The sequence below is a fragment of the Cyphomyrmex costatus genome, unplaced genomic scaffold (genome assembly GCF_001594065.2).
Source record: "Cyphomyrmex costatus isolate MS0001 unplaced genomic scaffold, Ccosl1.0 scaffold154, whole genome shotgun sequence".
Classification (NCBI taxonomy): Eukaryota; Metazoa; Arthropoda; class Insecta; order Hymenoptera; family Formicidae; genus Cyphomyrmex; species Cyphomyrmex costatus.
The window spans coordinates 145,891-167,254 of NW_017275544.1; the positions used below are offsets into that span (position 1 = coordinate 145,891).

Sequence of the window (21,364 nt, forward strand, 5' to 3'; positions counted from 1 at the left end):
CTTACTACAACCGTTGCTTGTAAAAAAAAAAAACCCGCTCGTACGCGATAATTTATCTATTACTTTTCTTCGCCTCTTTTTCTCTCTCTACCTGGGCCCATAACCTGTTGTCGCTTATTCGCAGTTATGAGAGAATCAAATAAATAAGAGGAACGATTACACACAATGCAATGTATATTTTAACGTACAGCAAGCTACAAGAACATGAATGCAAAAGGTAACGGAAAAAACGGAAGGTTAGATCAAAATCGCGGTAAATCGATTAGTTCGATATCAAGTATGGCGATCGACTTCTTCTATCTTTGTTAACAAAACGCAATTATAAATGCTAAATCTAATTTTTACTTAATGAATAAACTAACAATGTACTACCCGCGTTGTTACAGCCCGCGGTTTGAAAACAAATAATTGAAGAATTAAAGGACTCTTTTATATAACAATAATTAATACGTTAAAAATGGCGAATAAGAGTCAAATTACAATTTAAACAATTAAACAATTAATTATTACAATTTAACTCAATAAAAGTATGTTTATCCTTTTACTATCGTTACGTAGATGATATTATTCTTGCGGCCCTTGCCGAGAGTATTAATTGCATTTTGGAACGTTTTAATTCTTTACACACAAGAATTCAGTTTACCATAGAAGTTGGTAATGATAATAAAATAAGTTTTTTAGACACTTTGATTTCAGTTGAAGATAATAAATTGATTTTTGATAACTATCGTAAAGCCACATTTTCGGGTAGAAACCTTAATTTTCATTCCCAACATCCTTTGTATCATAAGAGAGGAGTAGTGTATGGGGTGGTTGATAAGATAATTCTTTATTGTCATCCTAGGTTTCAACGGAACAATTTGATTGACGCGATTAATAATTTTTTAAAAAATGGATACCCCCTGAATTTTATATTTTCGACTGTTAATAATAGATTAAAATTTCATTTAAACAACACAAATTCCGTTAATAATAATGTTGGTCTCAAAAAGTTTTTTACTGTTCCTTTTGTAAAATCAATTTCAGAAAAATTTACACCTATTGCTAATTCTGTCAACACGCCATCTAAGATCTCATGCCGCTCAGCATTATACTTCTTCACACACTCATTTCATTACGAGATTGTATATATTAACATATAAAATAACTTACATAAAAATATATCCATGTTCTTGGTCGAACGCCTTTCTTTTTATTATGAGTTGTTACTGAGTTGTATGTTTTTTTTAGTCCTGAAAATTTAAATGCACATTGTGGTCCAGTAACCAAGGTTTTTCAATTTTACAGCAATTTTACACCAAATTTCGTTTTTAAACGTTTTGCCACTTATAAAATCATCTTATCGCAATCGATATTCTTCTATGAGAATAAGAACAGCTTGATATGTATGTGGCCATTTAAATGCTGTAAAAATAAACTAGTCCATAATTCATGTGTACCACGAAGTGCGTTGAGTTCGATAGGTATTGTTGACTCTTTTCCGTGTACGCGGTGTACGTGATTGGTCGATGTTGAGATAAATGAATATGAGACGTGTCGAAGAGGCGCGCGCCGTTTAATTCAATGGGAAAAAATGACAGTTATAGAAATATTTAGGATGTGTTCCACTTAACGTTCGCAACGATCGCATCTATCATCTCATCCTTATTTAACATTCGATTACAAGAAGGACAAAATGGATACTCGCGAGCGTTGCGAACGTTAAGTGGAACGCATCCTTAATGAATTCATGTGAGCGTTAGTGCAATTGAGAGAGCGAGAGGAGCGAGCGAGAGTGCAAACGAGAGAGTGAGAGAGCGTGGAGAGCGTTAGTGCAATTGAGAGAGCGAGGTGCAAAGGATACAACTTTAAATAAAATCATTTAAAAAATATGCTTTAAACCAGAGATATATTCATTTATTTTTTAAAAAATTTAAATTACTGCTATTACTGGTATACAAACTAATGAAAAAGTTTAAAAATTTAATTAATTCATAAAATAGTGAATAATAATGAAGTTTAATCGCATAGATCATAGAAGAAATTGAAAAAACGCTTATTATGTTTATCGAGACCGAGACAAGATTATCATTGTCGATACCAGAATGATACCGAGACGAGATGTAAATTTCGAGACCAAATCAAGACCGAGACGAGATTTGAGCTAGTCTCGCCTCGCCTCGGCGAGACCGAATCTAATACTGAGACCAGACAAAGACTCATTATAAGTTTTTAAAGATTCAACTTTCTGTTTCGATCAGATTCTGCTTTATACATATATAAGAAAATATTGCTGATATTAAATATTGCTAAACGTCAAGAAGTCTATTCCATAACTCTTAACAATTATCGTTGCATAGATATGATAAAAAAGTATTAATAAATAAATATACTAGTTATAGACTCTTTTTGTTTAAAATAAATAAATAATAAAATTGAAAGGATATAAAGAGTCAACGCAGTTCGGTCTGTGATTTACACCATCTTCAGCGATTACATAATCAATAGTTCAAGTGCTCCAAGTATAATGCTAATTGTAAGAACAATTATTGTTAAATGACAGTATGTTCCCGTGCATCAACAAAGATGAATACATCGTTGAAAATTTTCCAATTGTCAGAAATATGTCTGTGAAAAACCGTTATACACAAACAATCAATTAAAGTCAATCTAATGCATCTATTGAACATTATCATAATAACACCAAAGAAATTCTTTTGCACTCATCCCTGCTGGTAGACAAAAACATAATTTCGCACATTAAATTCAATGTTTAATCGTATTAGAACGTATGACAATATTATATGTGTCCGTATTCATCATAAAGAAACAATGCAATGAGGAACCGTCAAAATAAAACGATAACAAAAAAAAGGAAGACCTAGGTCAAATAACTGTTGTCAATTTATTTAAAATATCCGCGTATGAACGATCAAGACCTATACTGTGTCAGTTTTCAAATTCATACCATTATTCTGAGATTTTATGTACAACATTTCAGAAATCAATCGCTTATGGTAAAAATTTTCACAATCCATAATTTCCACATTATTCCATTCAAAATCGTAAATGCTGCAACCTATGGTCAGTGATAACAGATTTGGAGGATGTATTTCTCCGTATATGACTATGATGTTCGTTAACTCTCGTTTTTAGTATTCTCTTTGTCTGACCAACATAAGTAGCGTCACAATCACCACATTGAATTTTATATATAACTTTCTTTTTCATCATATGTGGAAGGGAATCTTTCTATACTTTGATGAAATTGCTTAACTTATTGATGCTGAAAAATGCAATCCTGTTATTAATACCATTAACAATGCTCCTAAAATTGTCAGAAATTCCCTTGACATAAGGGATTGTGAACCAACAGGTATTCATATTATTATTAACAACCTTAGGTCGTAATGGTTTATCCATAATCATATCAACTCTTTTCTTAATTTTTTCAAAAACAAAATTCATTGGATAATTATTAAGCATCAATAAATCAATTACAAACTTTAAATTTTTCTTATGGAATTCTGGATGTGAAAGTAAAAATGCCTCGTCCACTAATCCATAAATTACACTTATTTTTTGAGAAAGGGGATGCTGAGACCAAAAATTTAAAATTCTGCCCGAATATGTATGGTTTTTGAAACCAGTCAAATTGTATAAAATTATTTTTTATTATCATGGTATCCAGGAAATTGATTCTGTCACCACCTACTTCCATTGTAAATTGTAACCTTGATAAAAAAGCTGCGCAGTGATATTAATGACTGTCGTCAAGAGTATTAGTGCGTATACTTTAATCTTGGAAAAAGGTTTTCAAATCGGTAAAGGAGGAAAAAATAATTGTTATATAAAAGTTATATATAATAAGTAATATGGACAACTTTTTAAGAATATTCCTTTAACATTTAATAAATATAATAAGGATGAAATGATAACATAAGCGTTGCGAGCATCAAATGAAAATGCACGCTGGCATTTCATGTAAAAAAAGACAACTGATAGTGCTATCCGCTTATGGAGGTTCTCTCTTATTTGTCTAGAAAAGGGATATCGCATCAATCGCACATTTTTTGTACATGAATTTATCATCCGAATATTATCAATTGTTATGTTGAAATGATTTTAAGCGATTAAAGTCAGTTTGAAAATATCATTCCGTATTGTAAAATGTATAGAAAATATTTTATATGTTTATCACTATTTAGCGTCTATTCTATAATATAAAGAATTACAAACTGTTTAACAATTGAAGGAATGGACGGAATAAAGACGTAATTATAAAATTTTGATAAAAATTAAAATAACTTACTACTTTTTATTATACAACAAATGGAGGAATAACATTAATTGTACATTTATGTAATATATATTTTGAAATAATATATATATATATATTAATATTTTTCAGTTACACATGTATAATATTTTTGCAATTTAAAAAATGTATTTAGTCCGTTTTTCCGAATATTGATCATAGTATTGTAGGAATCGATAGAAAGAAAAGACTATGAAATACAAAAATGTTTTTTATCTTTACACTTTTGTAGAAGAAATACATAATAAATATAGGATACACTTTACTTTTACACTTGTGCAAATAGTACAATCAATTTAGACGAACATTGGGCGGGACCTCGGAAAAAATACCATCAGGCTGAATTTTTGCACAGATCTTTATTTTTGCATAAGATTGAAGGAGAAAAATAGTTCACTACTGTACAATGACCGCTTAGAAAAATAAAATTAAACAAATTGGGTTCAAATTTCGATTTTTTTCAATTCATTTTTAATATAACTAAATACTATCATTGTCAGAATACACTATTTTTATTAATATAATTACACTGATAACGTAGAAATATATACGCTGTAGTATACTATACAATATAAACGACCGAACGCAATATCATTAGAGTTTTGTAAAGCATTGTACGAGTGATGGAAATTTGAAGAAAAAATGGGCAAACCCCCTATGAGGGGTTTTTCTTCCGATGGTTTCTTTGCCGCAAACACAGAACACACATTTGCCATTTTTGAATGATACATTCCTACATAATAAAAACAACTTCTATTATATCTTAATATAGATCTATGGAACAATAATCCAAGTCTATTAAGGCTCTTTTTCCATAGATTATATCATTTTCATTACTATAGAACAATCGAAATGAGTTCATATTTTACTAATGTAAGCAACATTACTTTTTTGTTTATTTGCACTAATCTTCGAAAAAAGAGCCTAGAATTATGCCTTTATTCAGCCCAACCCCTCAATTTTAAATTTATTGAAATTTTATATTTGTTAAAAATTAATCAAATGTTTTTTATGTTTATGTACTTGTATATTGTAGAGATATTATATTGTAGAGATAGATCTATATATATATGAATAAATCAGAAACAGTTCTACAAAATTCTTCAAAATTTTATGTTGTTTTACAATCCACTATTATTTTCAGGGTAAATTTTGAGAAAAGAAATTCTTTGTACTTTACGAAGAATTATTACGAATTATATTTGATTAAGTATTGTGTCTATCAAACATCGCGTTTCTCTGTAAAAATGAATAATGTTTTTTCATTTCACTCCGTTGCAAGTTTGTATAACCGTCGTAATAAAGTATGCGGAAGATATGCGGCAATGATGAATGTGATATTCAAGACGATATGAAATTTCATGGTGTCCAGCTCCATTGGAAACAACATGCAGGTAACTATCACAGGAAGACAACACGCTTGCATTGTTATCGGCTGTTCTTATCGTCTCGCGTTCCTCGTAACCACACCGAGACGGCTTTTATCTCAACTCACGCTACTCGCACACAGGATCAAATGTTCTCGGACACGCCGCGTCTTTATTTTTCACGTTAATTATTTTTTTTTTATAGTCGATGTCCGATAGTTCAGCAGTATAGTGTATGTGGTCTCGGTTCTAATAAGAGACCCAGGCAATTAAACTCGCATGTAACGATGTATCAAATTGACGTGATTTGTTTCGATAAAATCTTTCGAACGGTGGCAGCAGCCGGTTTCCTACCTTGGTACATTATTTGCCTCGGCAGGAAATTAGGCTACTAATTGCGTATCGGCCAATAGTGTAGCGTTAAACTAGACATTGCGGATTCATTCCATCTCTTTTGACGTGACAGCCGCGAAGTTATAGTATCATGACGCTATTAACTTCTACAATTATTTTAATTGGTACACGCCATTATAACGAACATCAATTACATCGGGATTATATTAAATTAAAATTGAAATTTAACATTCATAAAATCGCGTGAAAGAATTAAGATTTATCGCAGTAAAACCCTTTTCCGTTTGTTGGAAATTTTTTTGGTGTTACTAGCGAGGAGCCACCGGAAATGCGTCTATCCGATCGGCGGTATAGCCACGGAAAGCGTGATCAGTCAACAACCACTGTCGTACACCACGAAACCGATCCTGTGTTTTTGGCATCGGACACGTTTCTCGTGGGCGGAGATCTCGACGCCATCGTTTCTGCCTCCGATCCGAGAGTGGACTGCCGGATTATTCTTTTAATGCTTCCGCGGTCTTGCAAGGGATATTTCGGAATCGGTTTCCGGCACCGCGAAATATATAAGGTTGGCCTGTATGCGAGACTTGGGTATATGGAGGCCTGGAGGGTTATTCTTAGCGTCTAATCGGTCACTTTTCGGAAACGTGTGCCTGCGGATATCCGTTGACCTGACGAATTAAGAGAGCGCAGATCTTGCTGATCCACCTGGCAAGCTATCTCAGAAAAGTCTGCGACGAAGAAACGGGAGCAGACATTTCATATTGGAAATTTAATAAAGTAAATAATTTATTTTAACAAATTAAGATACAATATGATACAAGTTTAGTTAAATAAAACAATTGAAAATAAAAAAAGAGCTAATGGTAATTGTTAACTGCGAAATAACTCTTGTGGATCATATAAACAAACGTTTTAATCTATCACTAAATCATGAAATTCGTTTTCTATTTGTTTTTTTTTAACCATCTATTATAAGGGATTTTTTTGATTCGCTAAATTCAAATTTGATTTCGGAATTCAAAATGGTAAATCGAATATAATGGATTGACAATTGGAAAAATAAATTTTCATGAAACTAATTGTATGATATTTTTAACAAAAGTAATAATCGAAGAGTGTAAAGCTCAATTGAGAACGTATAGAATAAAACGATAAATCGAAGAACGTGTATATGCTACAATATGGTATACAAGCGGCACAAAGCCGAATGAATAGGGTTCATTAAAGATGAGTCGTAAATTTTTATTTGCGATATGTAATTACTGGTAGGTATAAAAAATAGAATAACACGCCATTATAGTGCAGGCGTTTCTGTCCTGTAAAAATTAGAGATCCTATAACAAAGTCTGGCCATAAAATAACAAACCTTTCATTAGCTCGTTATATCTGTCAACTTCAATAAGTTAACTAGAATAAGTAAATTAGTACAAGTTAAAATGTAATAACAAATTAAGTGAAAATCAATCGATGAGATTAAATATAAATGAGTGAAAAATGCTATACCTAGTTAAAGTTGTTCTTTGTATCTAATAATATTTCTTTTAAATTTATATAATTTCTATTTTTTCAAGCAAACTTTTGCGCAGATTATTTGTTGGTCTTAAAAAAAGATACAGTATATCATATATACCCTTTTTTCTCACTCTTGTTTTAACAAAATTACTCACGCGTAAGATTTTGGCTAGATTTTTATAGGGTTTCTAGTAATGATTAAAAATGAGAAATTTAATTTTTACCTTTGTGGATAATTTTTCTTTATCAGGATTTATTACTATTTATCTAGCCATGTTTTACTTCGAGAGTTTCGTCGAGAGTGTTATAGAACAATAGGTGTAAGAAGAAAATTAGAAATTTACTTTTTTTCGATTTTAGTATACAATCCAATGCAGCACCTCCTTATTTCGCGTTTACTTCTGTAAAAGAATTTTTGATTCCGTTTAATCAATTCGAAGATTTTCATACAACTGCAATATCAATAATTTGATCCTTCCAGCAACCCCCTTAAGTAGATTAATTAGAAAATCAAGCGAATCGATTGAACCGAACGCCATTCACCTCGAGGAAGTCGAAAATGTCGGTGAGATAGCAGCCGGCAGGTGCCAAGTCTACCCTGTTTTATATTTTCATTGCTCTCGTTTGCTCATCTCTCTCTCTCTCTCTCTATTCAATCATCGCTCAATAGCTTCATTTCTCTCATGCTCGTACACGCTCGAAGGAAATGTCAAGTCGGCAGAGCCGTTTCCATAGCTGCTATTTCTGCCAGGTGGCCGATGCCCGAGCCTAACCAACCGTCCGTCCGCCATTTTCCAACTCGACGTTTTTGGTTCAAGATTAATTAAATGCGTCTGGAAATAGTTACGGTCGTCGGAGTCGCGAACGGACCGCGGAAGCGAAGGGTGCGGGTGAGAGAGTCCCAGTCATAGACTTCACGCACGGTTGGGTATCCGCAGCGCGCGATGTTAATCTTCGCACGCACCTCTCCTGCCAGGAGCAACGAGAGCAAATTAATAGTATACTTAGGTCGCGATCGAGACTTTGCGAGAAATTTCTTAGCAAATTTTTATTCTATACTAACGTTATTATTACGTTGCTTCATTATCGTTTGCTTTTCTTCTCCGTCTGCAAATTAGAATTTAATTATAGAAGAACATAATATTAAACTGTTGATAATTTATAGTAAAAGTATCATCGATATGAAAGGTAAAAGAAGATAAAACTTCAAAAATTTTAAATACAACGAATAAGCAAAGTCTATATATGTATATCGATTTGGTGTTGATTCAATATAATAATATGAATGTTTACTCCATTAGTGTTTCGATGTTTCAAAGCCGCGACAGCGACTTGAGGGTAGGCAAATGCTGCAGAATGAAAGTGACCAGGCTTCTAGACGAACCGAGGATGGACCAAGACTTTGGGACGCTGGGTCATGTTCAAACTGAATGGACCTGGAGGCTCATTCATAATCGATACACTTGCGTGATTTCAACCTGGCCGACGGTGCCAACGAAAATTCATTGAGCTACGAGATATTCCAGAAACCTTCACCTCCAAGTAAATATAATTCATTACTACTTTTCAGTATTAAATTTTTACATATATCTCAATGTTATAGGCCTCTCTTATTGTATTTTCAGCAAGGAAAATAGAATCTTTGTATATTCTTCTTTACACGCATGCACACACATATATTATGTATAAATTTTTATTTATGAAAATTGCGCCTTGCGCGCATTTATGTAATACTCAAAGTCCATCAAACGCTAACGCTAAATATTGATATTTGCAAATACAGGACCGGCGTCTTAATGTCGCACGTGTTTCGAAGGGAGAACGGTTAGGGCCCACAAACCAGCTAAAGATAGCAACCGAAGGGGTCACTTCACGATTCCTTTTCTCTCTCTCTCTCTCTCTTTCCCTTTCTTAACCTTCCCCGTTTTCGCGCTCGCCCTCTCTTTCTTTCAAGATCGCAATTTATAGAAGCACTCGGCACCTGTCACCTTTCCGCAACTCACCGAGGACACGCGCATTCTGCCTGCATCTCGGCACCAATCGCAGGAATAACCGACGGAATAGCCTCGTGCCTGACGGAGAAGAAACAGCGACAAAGGAGCAGAAAGGAGAGAATACTTTGAAACAACTCGCCGCATCGCAGTTTCAAAACAACGCACGTTTGAAGCGACGGAATGTCTTCCAGAGAAACTGGAGGAAGAAGCTTCATCTTCCATCAACAGTGTTATTTTGAAGAGGAATTGCCGAGAATTTACTACAAGACGAAGACTCGAGAGTTGAAGACACAAAAATGGAAACATAAAAATTTCTCGAAGACATAAGAATTTTTCTTGGATTATAATGTCAGAAGTGAGAAAAGTAAGTACATTAAAAAAAATGTTTGCAAGCTACATTAAAATGTAGACATTTTTTAATAAAACAAAATTTGCAGTTGCGCGATAGAATAGATTTATAAAATAATAAAAAGTAATAGAAAAAGGTTTAACAGCAAATGAATAAATCACAAATTCAGAAATTTTTAGAAACTACAATTTAAGTATCAAAAACAAGGAACAAGATTTGTAAGTATGTAACAATTTACATATTTAAACATTTCTATTTAAATGAGTTAGTATATTCTATTAAATACAAATATTGTTTTATTAGAAAACATTTCTGTTCAAATATATTTTGAAAGAATTTTTATTACGTCAGGAATCTCAAGCGGGATTTTAAAGAACTCTGAAGTTGAAAAGTTAGATACATTTATAATCTTCCGCAGGCATAGATATCGACGCATTCATCGTGTCTCGTTACGCTGTACGACACGTGCGACACCCAGTTCCTGATTACACGACAACACTCGTTAGTACACGGAACAGCGAGCGCGACGTTAACAGGAAGCGCGCATCCGCGTGACCCGCGACGGGCGCCGTACCCTTTAAGTATTAACAGCGGCACTCGTTCTACGTGATCCTCGTGCTTACAACGCGATTCCGCGCTGTCAATCGCGCGATCTTCCGTTCCATAATCATCACGTTCAGCGTTAATGCGTCGACGACGATCGAAGACGGGCGTAGATCCGCACGTCGTAGGAAGCGAGACCGCCCGCTGAGCGATTCGGCGCCGAGCCTGTCGAGGGGCTCCGGCTATAAAATAGATATATAGTATCTCGGAATTACCAAATTTACAAGTGGACCGTAAATCAATTTGAAAATGATCCTCGACATTAAATTAACAAGATGGGAAGTTTGATTTCGACCATTTGAGTCATAAAAAAGATGACGTATCTTCCTATCTGTTGAGCGCCACGCTTTAACGAAATTTATCGTTTCCTTTGTGCGTGCCGCGACGCACCGTAAAGGGAACGGGGACGCAGCCTTGGGTGCAGAGTGTCGATCGGCGTCGATTGCAGTTGGAAACCGTTCTGAATTATTTGCGAGCCTGGCGACGCGTCTGGGACAAATATGCCACCCTCGCGCCGTTTACGCGTTGAAAGCAAACACAGACAGCAAAAAGGCAATTTCGCTCGTAAAGGGCGATGCGTCTTTACCGCGCGGATTCGTCATCGTCGCGTCGAAGTGTGAACGTTGCTATAGGTACTAACCACGCGATACTTACGTAAGCCTTGATGAAACGTTTACTTTGAAGATCAGATGACATACAATTCGGAATAACTGATTTCGAAATTATTCCAACATTTTTCAATTTTTTTTAATTTGCGGATGATAAAATTTATCAGGGAGTATACATACATATGTGGCGTCGAGTGGCTCACCGCTCTGTGCGATTGACTCGCGATTTGTAGACCCGAGTTCAATCCCACGTGCGCCCAAACGCGATGATTTTTCGCGTTTAATGAGCCAAAAAATGGCTCCACCTGGTGATCAAAAGATCTATGATCATCAGCGCCGTTCGGATTCGGCGTTAAACTGTAGGTCCTATACATCAGTATACATATCAGTAGATATTTGTCTCTAATATCTGACTGAGGTAGGATTCTGTGGACCAATCACCCACAAATCCGAAAAACAATCTGATTCGAGAAACGAATATAGGCCTCGGACAAAAGAGGTCTATAGACGTCCTATGCTCCACATAAGGAGATAAAAGGAGTCGTTATCGTTATACATACATATAGGTACATTATTAGGTGTACAACGCTCAGCACATATACATACATATCATATACATATAACTTCAACATATTCCGCAGAAACAAAGAATAAAATTTTAAAGTTCTTATTTTTTTTTATTTTATTAAAAGTGATTTTACTCCTGCAATGATATTGCTTTAAAATAAGAGTAGACAATATATTATAATTTAGGTTATTTCCATTTTTCTTTCATGTTTTATTAGCTTTTTTATTTATTATATTTAAAAATTTTTTCTATTTTTTATCTTTTCTAAAATTTCTACGACACACTTATTTATAATTAGAGATTAGAGCAGCACACCTGCGTACCGCGGCACATCGATTGGAAAACTCTATTATCCGACTTTTCAACCTCGCTGTCGAGTGCTCTCTCTCTCTCTCTCTTTTCTGTTACACACACACACACACACACACACTTAAAATCATGGATAATTCGTATCTATTTATTTGTACTATATATTGATCATATGGTAATATTATAATACAATAATATTATAATATAACTTATCATGTAATTCTTCTTTGTATTCTACTTGTTACTTAAATAAAATTACATTAAGTTCTAGGTGCATGAACGACATTATTGCTGATGTCTCACCTTTAAAGGTATTAGATATATTTAACATTCTATGTTACGCTTATGTTCATATACAAAAAAATTCACTTTTTACGTTTCCATTTTAGGGAATAAGTTACATGATTGACCCTGAGGATCTAGCACTAACTGGTATCAAGGTAAGTCTGGGATACTCTGAATAATAACTTCTATTATCCGACTTCTACTTGATTATTTTTGATTTACTGTCTATATTAAGATTGGGTAATCAAAATTTTACATTTATTTCTATTATCGTATCTGTATTATATATAGTAAATTTGGTTGGTACACTAGTGCATATTAAATCCATTAGACACTGATTTAATTCGTGTAAAATTAAAATGCAAATATTTCATGTTTCGAATGATAAAATGCAGATTCTACTTAACAGTATAATAAAATGTATCAATGATTTCATGGGGTTTTATCTATTGTTCTATTTATACAAACATTTTTATATTAATTTGTGTGACGGCTTTAATGTACACCAGTGTGTACTAAGTGGATCCAATCGAATTCGCTAATAGATATTATAAATACTTCCTAATGCGCGTGGTTAAAGCCTGTCGCACAGTTTTATTATGGTAATTATTTTACACAGTTGTAGTAATTATTCATTAAGGATAAAAATAAAGCATTTTGCAAAAGAACCTTGCAGGCTTTAACGTCACGCGTGCATGTAACGAAAATTAAAAATGGCCGACTGGTAAAACTCGTTTGCGAAGCACTGAGGTATTTTCGTTCGCGGATTGATGGACATTAATTGAAAATAGTGCGTTCTTTCTAACGTCCTGATGACGAGTCGCTCTTCGTCTCGTAACCCCGATTCTTTGCGACTTTGTCGCGTAACGTTGGCGATACATGACGAGGCAGCGACACAATCCTATTTTTGCAAGTGCACCAGACAGTTGGACGTCTCCTCCGGCTGTTCTATTTGCGTATCATAGCGAGTCGCGAGCGACGAGACGTAAAATACGCACGGCTGCGCGAGCATTATTAGCGCTATGCCTGTTGTCCACGTTCGTGAAGTTTAATATAAAGGGATAGTTTTCGTTTTGCAGCTGTCACCGTCTTGCAGATTTTACTCGTTTGTGCATCGAGATTCACGTGCTTTTTCTAGACGCGAGAAATCGTATTCTGTGAACGATTATTTAAACCTCTGCAGACTTATCCAGATCTTTTAAAACTTTCTTGTAATTGATTAAGAACATGTTAATATTTTATTATAATTGCTGCAAACGTTGATCTTCACATCAGAAATGATTTTGTAAAAAAAATGGGAAGGATATTATCGTAAATTTAATTAAACTTAATCGGTGATATTTATTTGAGTGTGTGTATTTGTCACACATACATATATATATATACTTATATAAAAGTTCTTATAAATTACGTTATCCTCTTTAATTGATATCAGCCAGTCCAGAATATCATGAAAAGACCGTATCTGTCTATCTACTAAACTATGGCCAGAGGGATCAGGATCTTTCTAATGACGAGCAGATCCTCGTGTCGTTACATCAATATCTTTTAACGAGATGTGCGACGTTAATAAAAGTTAATTTTATTATCTTCCTGATCAAGAAGATTCGTTCCCGTATTATACGATACAACTTTTTGCTCAACGGCTGCGAAATCTGCATGTCGTGATACCGGAGAAACATGCCCCGTGGGAGTTGAAGCATCGCTTTTTAGCATTAAAGCTAATGACCGTAATAAAGGGTTCCCCCGGTAAGCACGGACGGTTTGTCGTAACATAAAAATGTTGTAATATGAAAATTCCATCCCACGCGTAATCGCCCAGCAACTTCTCGGCCTTCTTTCCGGACTACTGTATTCCTTGCGGTAATCGTAGGATTTAGTTGTAAGATCTGATAGAAGGAGAAAAATTGCATTGCCGAGTTCTGTTCTGTCCTCACCGACAAGATTCTCTCTTTCTCTCTCTCTCTCTCTCTCTCTCTCTCTCTTCCCTTTTCCCACTCTTTTCACGACGGTAATAGAGATAACGCTCATTTGTTACTATTCCTGCGGCTTGCCACCAGTGTTACGACCAGTCTACTAGTCATGTTGTCATACGAAAGAAGCCATTGTCGCGAATTTTGCTCAGATGCTATCCTGGATTTAACGGTCGTTTACGTCAAAGAGCGCACCGTTGCGTCTTACCGCTCATATTTCTTGTCCGAGCGACACTCGAGGTTTACTCTTGCCTCTCTTGAATTTCATATTCCGAAAAATATATCTAATATTATAAAACCAATCTTTGTTTTGCATTAAATTTAACACAAATGTTTGACTGTTTATCTAATAAATAAACGTTTGACTATATATCTTGACTATTCTTTAAACTTCACCGTTTTCATCTTTTAAACATGAAGGCAGAAGAAAATATCGACATTGTAAAATATTATAATATCGTCATTTTTTAAAAATTCCATTATTGTGCCGGAAATCAATTACCACTATCAAAATTGTTACCATTTTGTAAAATACCATACACTGCATTCTCTTTTTCAGTCAAAAAAATTGAAGATTCACTAACAAAATCGGATCCTTCAACCAAAAACCAGAGTGGTAGCAATCGTGAACAAGAGTCCCTGAAACTTTCCAAGGGAAACGATAAGAGCTTGGAGTTGGTATCGTTACTTAATTTATTAAAAAATTTAAGACTTTCCATAAAATTTTCTCTTAAACGGTTCGCGGTCTTTATTTATTTAAATCACTGTGTTTTCAGCCCGGATTTTTAAAAAATATATACGAAACTGTATGGAAATGTCCTAGCATACATTACGTATAATATAAATTTTTTTTGTAGGCGATACCTTTAAAGAATCTAGGCTCCTGCAGCTTTTACTATAAACGTACTCGCATGTAAAAAACGAAAAAAAAAAAATAAAACATTTATTTTACGTAATCTTATGCAATCTATAACGTAGGTCGCTGCGGATATAGACACGATTTCTGTTCGTCCTTATAATAAAACAAGCAACTGGATTCTGGCATTTTTATACATTTACATACAATCTCAAGATTTGCTCAAAAAATGAATATTACCTAATTTATTTAGGAGGCGGTATAAACCAAATTCCTCTTAGTAGCTATTCATATATTCTCAAAAATCACAATAAAAGAAGTCAGCAATGCTTTAAAGAATCCCGGTGGTGGGTTAATTTAGATTTCACGCCAACTGGTTTTATAAAGCAATTCCATCTTCACTGCGGCGCGCTCCTTAATGTATCAGAGTAATTTTAACACGCGGTTTACTTCGGCTCAGGTATCTATAGCTCGCATCGCACTCGCCATGCGTGTTTCAAGTCGAGGGCGTTCGCGCATTAAGTATAGTGCGCACGTTATAGCCTGGCAAGAGCGAGACGCGCGGCTAATCTGCCATTTCTTTCCAGCGTCAGTCACGGCAAGGGGTTGCACTACCGGTCTAAATTCGCGTCCGCGTAAATCATCGTACTCACGCACGTGCGTGCCCGCGGCCACGCGCTGTGGCTACACCCCCCTATACCTCGCGTCTTCGTTTTTATTCCTCCTGGCTCGGCTCGCGCGAGTTTCTCCGCGCCTGCTTGCTTGTCTGAAGATCGCCGTATCGCGTCGTACGTATCTCTTCACCCGTGGTTAATCCCTTCGCTCCGCTTCGCTTCGCATCGCAGGCAAACGCGTTACACGCTCGAGGCCGCAGCGAACGTGGGGATCGTCCGTCACTAGGTTCACGAAGCGAGAATGTACGTTGCGTTGAGAGTTCCTAGTTACAATTGCAAAGTACTCTTATTCTTGTGTCTACTATGTTAGAAATGACATCTTAGACGGAGAAAGAATTGATCAATCGCATCGAATTATTCAAATGTAATTTTCCATACATGGTCTTACAATCGGTCCAGTATTGAGCCAAGTACTGCAATCGTCATCCACTTAACCAGTATTTGATGATAACTTGGACTCAGTACTGGCTGACGGTATTGCCTCAGTCATTTGCCAGTGATGGCTCATACTGGCTAATAGAACTTTGACTGTCGTTTGTCAGCTAGTCATTTGCCAATAATGGTACAGTGCTGATTGACAGAACATTTGCTGCCACTTGACAGTCGTAACGTTGGCTAAGCGTTGAGTTTTTTTTTTGTAGCTGCTGGCAATCCTCGTTAAGGGGATATCAGATCAACGACCGAATGTATTACTTGGTGAATGTTAATAATATAAACTTTTTAATTCCAGACTCAGTTTTTTTACATTATCCTTTTATCTCATTCAAACGTATCTATCCTTACTTGACATTGTAGCGTCACACTCTCGCAATATTGAAGATCTATTGAAGTCACAATGTTGTTCAGTGTCTGCAATTACAGCTCTGTTTATCATTCTGAATTTTTGCTAAACGTAAAACACGCGAATTATGTTCAATGTAATCCTAAATCTTTTTCTTAAGTTTTCAATTTTAGTTCTATAAATCAAGCATTCGTTCAAGTAATTCGAGGTCCGCTGGATACTTATGTCACTTAGGCCCGATTTTTTATTATCTGGTTAACTTGTGGTTAAGCTTAACCTGATGTTTTATCCAATGGGCTTCATCTATGGTGATGTCATGAATAAAGCTCATTGGATGAAACATCAGGTTAAGCTTAACCACAAGTTAACCAGATAATGAAAAATCGGGCCTTAGAAACTTTTATTTCAAGCAAACTTTTACCTCAGGTGACAGCTATATATACCAGCCAAAAGTAAAAGTGATTTTTTTCTCATTTTTATACGACTTTTTTGTGAAATCAATGCACCCGACTACCTAGTTGTGCGTATTAACTCTCTAAAAAAATTTTGCAATCCGTAAATTCAGTTTGTAAACTCTAATTACATACCTATATAATTTGTGATAATTGTTGAATCTTTTAATTCTGTGAAATTTAGGATAACAGTAAATAATCGCCAATATGTAATCCTGTCCTGTCTAGAAACAATGAATCGAATGTAAGTACGAGGGACCGTCCATGAATAAAATAAACTGTGTAATATGTAATTTAATTTGTTGTTAAATAAACTTAGAGACCAGTCATTAGTTTGTATAACCGTTTTATCCTGATACAACTAGAACTTACAATTCTATCACGTCCGAGATTTTCATCGTGATTACAAAGGCTTAACGATTGCTTCTCTCGTCGCTTCGCAATCGAATCTTTTCTCCAAGATTTTTTTATCAAAACTTTTTAAAATTTAACATTCAAGGCCTTCACTTTCTATTTTCTTAATTGAGCGTTTGATTAATGATTGAGTAGTGATATTAATGGTTGTCAGTAGTGGTGACGACAATAACAGCTACGATAATGACAATAATAACGCGTAATGAGCGCGTGGCTTTTTACCGGCTTTACTGACTCTAACCGTACGGATGCATGTTGCGTAGTAGCGATATTATCATGGAGAAACGGCATCTCGTCGCGGGTACGCGTCGCTCACGCGTTCCGACGAGAAAAACCGTGCATGGAGAACGATTAAAAGTCCAGGTCGAGGAGCTCTCGTGCGCTTAAGCGCAGCCGGTCGTGGCACGTGAGCGGTGCTCCGCACGCACGCACGTGCGTGAGCGCGATGATTTACACGGTACACGGATTTAGAACGTAACCCGCCGGTCGTTCCATTGGGTGTGCGTGCGTGGATACGTACACCACGAACATGTTCGTACACATGACATTTTAAGCGGGCGTTAAAAATAACATTAGCTTACGAGGTAAAAAAGCTCATTATGTAATGTATGCTACATTAAGTAACATATTAACGAATTTTCTTTAGTTTGAAATGCAGATCTTGAAACTAAATATTCTTGCTCTTTCGATAGAAATTATGAGTCTCGTATATGTATATGATATTCTTTGGATATTCTTAATTTCAAATTAAGATTTACGCGTTAATTTTAAACCCAACAAATCGAGTATTTTTACACTGGAAAGAAAAATAACTTCGGATTATTATATATCGAGCTTTGAAGATACGATTTCTTTCGAATAAAAAAAGTAGGTATTGTTCCCTTTGATGTAGATCTGAATCAAATTCAAACGGGATGTTCACGTATTTACGGTAGAGAAAGCGTATCCTATTTTTTCTTTCTGAACGCGTCATTTCGACGCACTGCAGTTCTTTATAACGAGCGTACTTTTTCTTCGAGCGCGAACCCCTTCGTCGCTACTCGGAAAAAGGAAGCGCCGTTAATGTCGCACGACCCGGCTGCTAGACAGTACGACCGTGGAGGACCTTGCCCGTCGTCTGCCCTTCATGTGTTTGAATTTGGAAGAATTTGATTCCAGGAAAGAGGCTGCAAAGGGTTTCGCCAGCAATCCATTTTCCACGTGCTGATTATTTCGTGTCACCCTTGTCTAGCACGAGAGATATCTCTCGGTCCCTTGAAGCATCTTGACTAGGTACAGAATTATTTTTAGGATAATTTTTCACCCGTGTAAAGCTGGCCCAATATTAAAAAATCTATTTTTTTTCTTCATGCATTCGTTTGCTCGTCGTTTGCTCACGAATGCTCAGTTGGAATTTTCGTTTGCTCATTCTTAGTTCAAAAGATACAAGGAAATTAAGTTTCGTTATCGAATTAAAAAATCGATTTTTTTCTTCATGCATTCGTTTACTCATCGTTTACTCACAAATCTTTTGAACTAAGGGTGAGCAAACGAAAATTCCATCGAAAGATATCGATGACTTTGTTTAATAACTGTTTTTAGATTTTTGATTGGGTTTTTAATTTCTGAGTAATTTGAATCTAAAGTTTGTCGAGGTCAAAACTCCTGATAAAGCTAGCGGTAGCATCGCGAATTTGGCAGCGACATAAAGATATATACATGATGACGTTCATGCGTCAAGTGATCATGTTAAGCGGTTATATTTTTATTTTATACACTTGGCGTCGCGACGCTACCGCGTCGCTTTATATAGACAAAAAGAATATTCAATAACAAGGACATTTTTGTTAAATATAATTTTTGTTTGTCGATGCTATTATTTGATTAGTCAATAATTTTTTGCCAAATTGAAAAATAACTGTTTCTATTTATTGGGAAACTTTTTGAAACATGTCACTTTTAAAATGAGAAAATCGAGTAAATTTTAAAATAACTTTTTATAGATAAAAATATTTAGGTAGAAAAAGACTATTAATATATACGATGTATTCTATACACTTTGAGTACATTATACCGTAGTGACATTTGAGCGCGTAAGGTCGTCGTTCCCCGCGCGAGCTATTCTCTTCCACGTATCATCGTGTTCGTTTTGCCTGTGGCGAACAGAACATAATGAGGGAAGCGAGAATAGTCCTTAGAAAATGAAGCAAGGAGAGTCGCTTCAGGAAAAGATGCCTCTCGAATGCCGGGAGAGATGACTGACGAACGTCCCTAATGAGAGAGCGCGCGTGCGATCCTCCTCCTATTTTCCTCCTTCCTGAACGCGAACCTTTGAAAATTCGGTTAACGACTCGAGTGAACAACAAGTCCCCATCTCTCGCTGTTTCGCTTCTAAATTCCTTTAGTCACGAAACCTCCAGTGTTCCGTTTTTTTTTCTCTACAAAGATGTGCGAGAATTAGCCGTGCAAAACGCGAAGCAATCTTCTCTTCGAGCTACTCGAAGCGCAAAGTGGGAGGTATTTTCGTCGCGCGCGTATATATTTTCCTAAGAAAAATTGCCGAATATTCGGCGTCGCGGGTTTTTAGGATGCCGTTAAAGCACGAGCGAGCTCTCTCCAGGCAATAAGTGGTGTCATTTAGAAAACACGGGGACAAAAAGGAAGATTCGCTTTAATGTGTCCCCCGCGGGATGAAAAAGATCCGTCGCGGCGAATCCCTTTTTAGACCGCCTCGGCGATTCCTCAAAGAACGAGGAGACGTTACCGTTTGGTGTACATCGTTCTCCGAATAATATTCTCTTTTCCCCTTTCGCGTCTTGATCCATGAATGTTTGATCTCGCTGGAAATAGGAAACCAGCGAGAACGCTCGGTTTCTCTGTTTGACGTTTGGTCGGATAGGATCGCCTGCTTGTGGTCGGAATGCACTGTTATGAATTCAGTTACGCACCGCGTGTGCAGTGCACTATAAAGCGAAACGGAATACAACTTTTTTTACATGAAAAAGTAGAATAAATTTTAAAATGCGCATTCGAACCTAAGTTATAAATCGTATACGGGCATTTAGCGATGAGCGATGTACTAGATGAGAATTTATCGGTACAAGAAAACAAACCGCTCTGTGCGTGGAAAATCAGGTAATAAGCTTGTGATAAGGAAAACACAAACTGTACGGATTGGAATTGCATTAAATGCAGCGGCAAATGGTTATACTTTACAGATAATGTATCATTCAAGACCGCGTACTCGTACGTGTAGTACGCACAAATTAAAATACATGCAATTCATCAAAGCCACGTGTTAAAAATGTATAATAGATGTAATTGATAAAGATGATGAAAACGTTCATGTTTGAATGTAAGTAATAATTCAATTTTAAATATTTTTATTATTTTCCTTCCATTGACAGCGCAATGTCCGAAATCGGAATGTAAATCAATAAAATGACTTTCAGACATCACGTTTTCTGTGTAAGATACTAAGAAATCAAAAAATAATAATGCACAATATATTATTAATGATAATCGTTTTACTTGAAAGTAAAAAAAAATCAAATGATTACACACTGTGGTTTAAAAAATCATTCTTTTATTTAATAAAATAATTCAAAAACCTTCATTCATATTTTAGTTGCGATTCGATAATTTTTTCTTAAATCACTTTTTTGAGTTCTGATGTTTTTGACAACTTTTTATGAAGTTAATTTTGATGATTGATAGGATATAATATATGCTTATTTAATGACTAACTCCCCCCCGAAAGGGTTCCCACCTTGTAGTAGTCGCGGGGCGGGGGCCCGTGGGTCGCCGGGCCCCTGGGGTGCCCGTGGTCCACACTCCCCGCGGTAATATGACACGAGACCCACATTCGACCTGCGAAGGCAGGTACGGGGCCTCGAGGTAGAAAAACCGACTGGGGGAATATTTGACCACATCCAGGTACGCCTGGTGCTCTCGGGGGCTGCGGGCTCCCGTGCCGGGGCGGGTGG

General features: G+C 36.0%; 1 protein-coding gene across 1 annotated transcript in view; it reads left to right on the top strand.

Annotated features, from left to right (window-relative positions):
* LOC108783498 (nucleolar protein 56-like) overlaps positions 1–19,087 on the top strand; it is a 22,236-nt gene extending 3,149 nt beyond the window's left edge. Inside the window, exons 4-5 of the mRNA XM_018552068.1 lie at positions 12,354–12,404; positions 19,025–19,087. Of these exons, the coding sequence (XP_018407570.1) occupies positions 12,354–12,404; positions 19,025–19,087 (114 nt within the window). The remainder of the gene's footprint in view (positions 1–12,353; positions 12,405–19,024) is intronic.
* Positions 19,088–21,364: the final 2,277 nt, after the last annotated feature.